The sequence below is a fragment of the Temnothorax curvispinosus genome, unplaced genomic scaffold (assembly GCF_003070985.1).
Source record: "Temnothorax curvispinosus isolate PA1 unplaced genomic scaffold, ASM307098v1 QBEX01016625.1, whole genome shotgun sequence".
NCBI classification, from domain to species: domain Eukaryota; kingdom Metazoa; phylum Arthropoda; class Insecta; order Hymenoptera; family Formicidae; genus Temnothorax; species Temnothorax curvispinosus.
The window spans coordinates 1-3,123 of NW_020226405.1; the positions used below are offsets into that span (position 1 = coordinate 1).

General features: G+C 31.8%; 1 protein-coding gene across 1 annotated transcript; it reads left to right on the forward strand.

Annotated features, from left to right (window-relative positions):
- Positions 1-6: 6 nt before the first annotated feature.
- LOC112466866 (intraflagellar transport protein 172 homolog) lies at positions 7-1,938 on the forward strand. The gene is made up of 4 exons (XM_025035207.1): positions 7-755; positions 1,137-1,280; positions 1,414-1,526; positions 1,614-1,938. Exons 1-4 carry the CDS (start codon positions 708-710, stop codon positions 1,801-1,803), a joined length of 495 nt encoding a protein of 164 aa, XP_024890975.1. The 5' UTR covers positions 7-707; the 3' UTR covers positions 1,804-1,938.
- Positions 1,939-3,123: the final 1,185 nt, after the last annotated feature.

The following is a 3,123-nucleotide window of genomic DNA, read 5'->3' on the forward strand; positions in this document are numbered from 1 at the left end:
AAGTCCATTGCCTTCCTCATCCGCGCAGACTGGTGTTACGTGGGGCCGTGCGTTGTCATGAAGAAGAAAAACCTTATTCAGATTTTTGTCAGGTCAAATTCTACAGATGAGTGACGATGAGCTAAAGAAAAGTTGATTGAGAGTCCTCAAGAATAAAAGCAAAGACTTTTACCGCACGAGTATACTGCACGTCTTATTTCACAGATGATAAAAATGTATATAAAGAGATGATTATATTATGTGGAAAAATAATAAATGTACACCATAAAGATGTAAGATTAAACTCATGTAAACACCAAAGTTCCAAGAATAACATTTTCTGAGAAAAAAAATTAGGAGGCATTACTTTCGTATTGACCCTCGTATCTTCCATATTTTTCGAGATATTTGCCTGCATCAATTAAAATAACTTACCCTGTATATTAGATGTGCAAATTAATTTGGTGCCTTTTTTTACAAAAATCAAAATTTGTTTACAAAAAATCAAATGCAAGAGTTTGATGGAATAATCTCCACTATTTTCTATACATGACTTTACCCCATTTATATCGAACATTTGACGAATATCTTGGCGGAAGAAAATTATCGATAAAGTCTTCAAGACTTTTTCGGACTTCTTCAACTATCTTGAAACATGTATCAGGTGATGTTGAAGCGATCGAAATAGTTGATAATCCGACAGGGCTAAGTCTGGTGAATGATTCGAGATGAGGGAGAATTTCCCAGTCCGAAGCATAGACGATTCTTTTGCAAGCGTTAGTATATTATATCATTACTGTAAAATGATTCGCTTAGTTCCGAAAACTCCGATACCATTTTTTACACGTTTTATGGGTCACAGACGTTTTTCGGACGTCATTGTATGTTCTATGTATTACTGTTTTATGAGATTTCTCATTTACTTCGCCAAATATGGTGTTTTGAAAACCATGAAGGTCTCCACTTGCAAACCGTAAAAGGACGAGAAAATAATATTTAATGTTAAAACAAAATTATAAGTTGAATGTAAAGGTAGCGAATTAATTTACACATCTAATATATAAATTTAAATATACACATATTTAAATAAAATGCATGATGTATAAAAGTTGAATATTTCTATATTTATATATATATATTTATATATTGTATGTTAGGAGTTGGAAAACAGGGTGGTTAGCATTGCATGGTCGCCAAACAATTTAAAGTTAGCTGTGGCATCTGCCGATCGTTCTATTTATCTTTTCGATGAGAATGGTGCAAAACGCGATAGATTTTCCACTAAGCCCATTGATCCCAAGGTATTCATTTTCTAATTCCTAAAATTGTACTTTTAGTTTACTGATACCGTCGTTTGTTTTTGCGAGTTTAAAATTTCTTAATTTAAGAGTTGTAGAATAATATATGTTAATAGCAATATCCTTTTTTGTCCAGTTTGGAAAGAAGAGCTATATGGTGAAGGGAATAGCCTTCTCCCCAGAGTCCACAAAGATTGCAGTTGGCCAAACCGACTGCATTGTATACGTATATAAAATAGGGGAAGATTGGTAGTTATTAACACAATTTTCCAAAGAAAAAAAAGCCTAAATAAATTGTTTATGTATTTATTATTAATAACAAAAATTATTTTACAGGGGTGACAAAAAGGTGATTTGCAACAAATTCCGACAAAGTGCCGCGGTGACTTGCCTGATCTGGCCAATGGACGGTTCAATCATTACAGGATTAGCAGATGGGAAAGTCCGCGCGGCTCTGGTCAAGTCGCAGAAAGCGCAAACTTTATATACCTCTGACGCCATGACGATAGCTTTGGCTAGCAAGTAAATTGACTTATCGCTATATATATTTTGAGATTTCAATTATGCACACCAGTAATAATTTACTTACAAGAGAACCTCGCAAACCCGAAAATTCTGATTTTGATGAGACTTAACACACATGTAGGGGAGATAAATAGACAAATTTAGAAATTTTTAGTTGCGGCCCAAAAACGATTTTAAGGGGTGTAACCATTTTTCATAGTGTAGAGTGGCTTTTTGCTTTTCTCGATATATCTAAAAAAATATTCGAGGTATAAAAAATGTTTTATATAAAAGTTTCTTAATAAGAACACCTAAGCTCTATTTAACCACATTAATAATATTTTGAAAAAATAATTTAAAAAAAATTTTTTAAATTATTTTTGCAGATATTTATAAGAACATTCCTATTTGACCACATTAATAATATTTTACAAAAATAATTTGTAAAAAATTTTATTAAAATTATTTTGCTTTCTCATAGAGGAAGCTTTGTTTTCGTGAATTTCATATATAAACCTTTGATTGCCCATAAAGTTGGGTCTAGTCAATCAAATTTAAATGAATTATATATGAAATAGGAGTAGAAGAAACCAACGAAGAGATTCGTTTTTGAGTTTTTTCTGCCAATATGTTCAGAGTGTTCTAAAATGTCGAAATATCGCATTAAAATCGCATGTCTGTATGTGTGTATGTGCAGATTTAATGTCCGTGATTGCTCTAACTTCCGCAAATATTAAGATATCGAGCTGTTTTTTTTTAATCGATAGAGTCTCGTTCAAGGAAGGTTGGTATTGAATTTGGCGATGATCGGTAAAGGGGTTCTTTTTTAAAAAAATTTTAAATTTTTTTAGAAATGTCCGTCGTTGCTCTAACTTCCGCAAATATTGAGATATTGATCTATTTCTAATTTTATTATATTCTTCAGTCTTTTCTACCCCTATTTCATATATAATTTTTTAAGATTTGGTTGATTAGACCCAGCTTTATACGCGATCAAAGGTCCATAATTTTGATCGCATATAAAGCTAAGTCTAATCAACCGAATTTAAAAGAATTATATATTAAATAGGGGTAGAAAATACCGAAGTAAAAATTGTTTTTTGAGTTTTTGATGACATTGGTTGATTAGAACCAGCTTTATACGCGATCAAAGGTCCATAATTTTAATCGCATATAAAGCTAAGTCTAATCAACCGAATTTAAAAGAATTATATATGAAATAGGGGTAGAAAAGACCGAAGTAAAAATTGTTTTTTGAGTTTTCGATACCAATGTGTTGCTTATGTTCGAAAACGTCGAATTTAAATTTTTTGAGGATCGGTTTTTAGGATCGGCTATCCAT

Excerpts from the sequence above, each read along its gene's own strand:
- LOC112466866 (XM_025035207.1), top strand. The coding sequence starts at position 708 with ATGAGGGAGAATTTCCCAGTCCGAAGCATAGACGATTCTTTTGCAAGC. Across the intron at positions 756-1,136 it reads TAGACGATTCTTTTGCAAGC|GAGTTGGAAAACAGGGTGGT; the intron begins GTTAGTATATTA and ends ATTGTATGTTAG. Across the intron at positions 1,281-1,413 it reads CTAAGCCCATTGATCCCAAG|TTTGGAAAGAAGAGCTATAT; the intron begins GTATTCATTTTC and ends TTTTTTGTCCAG.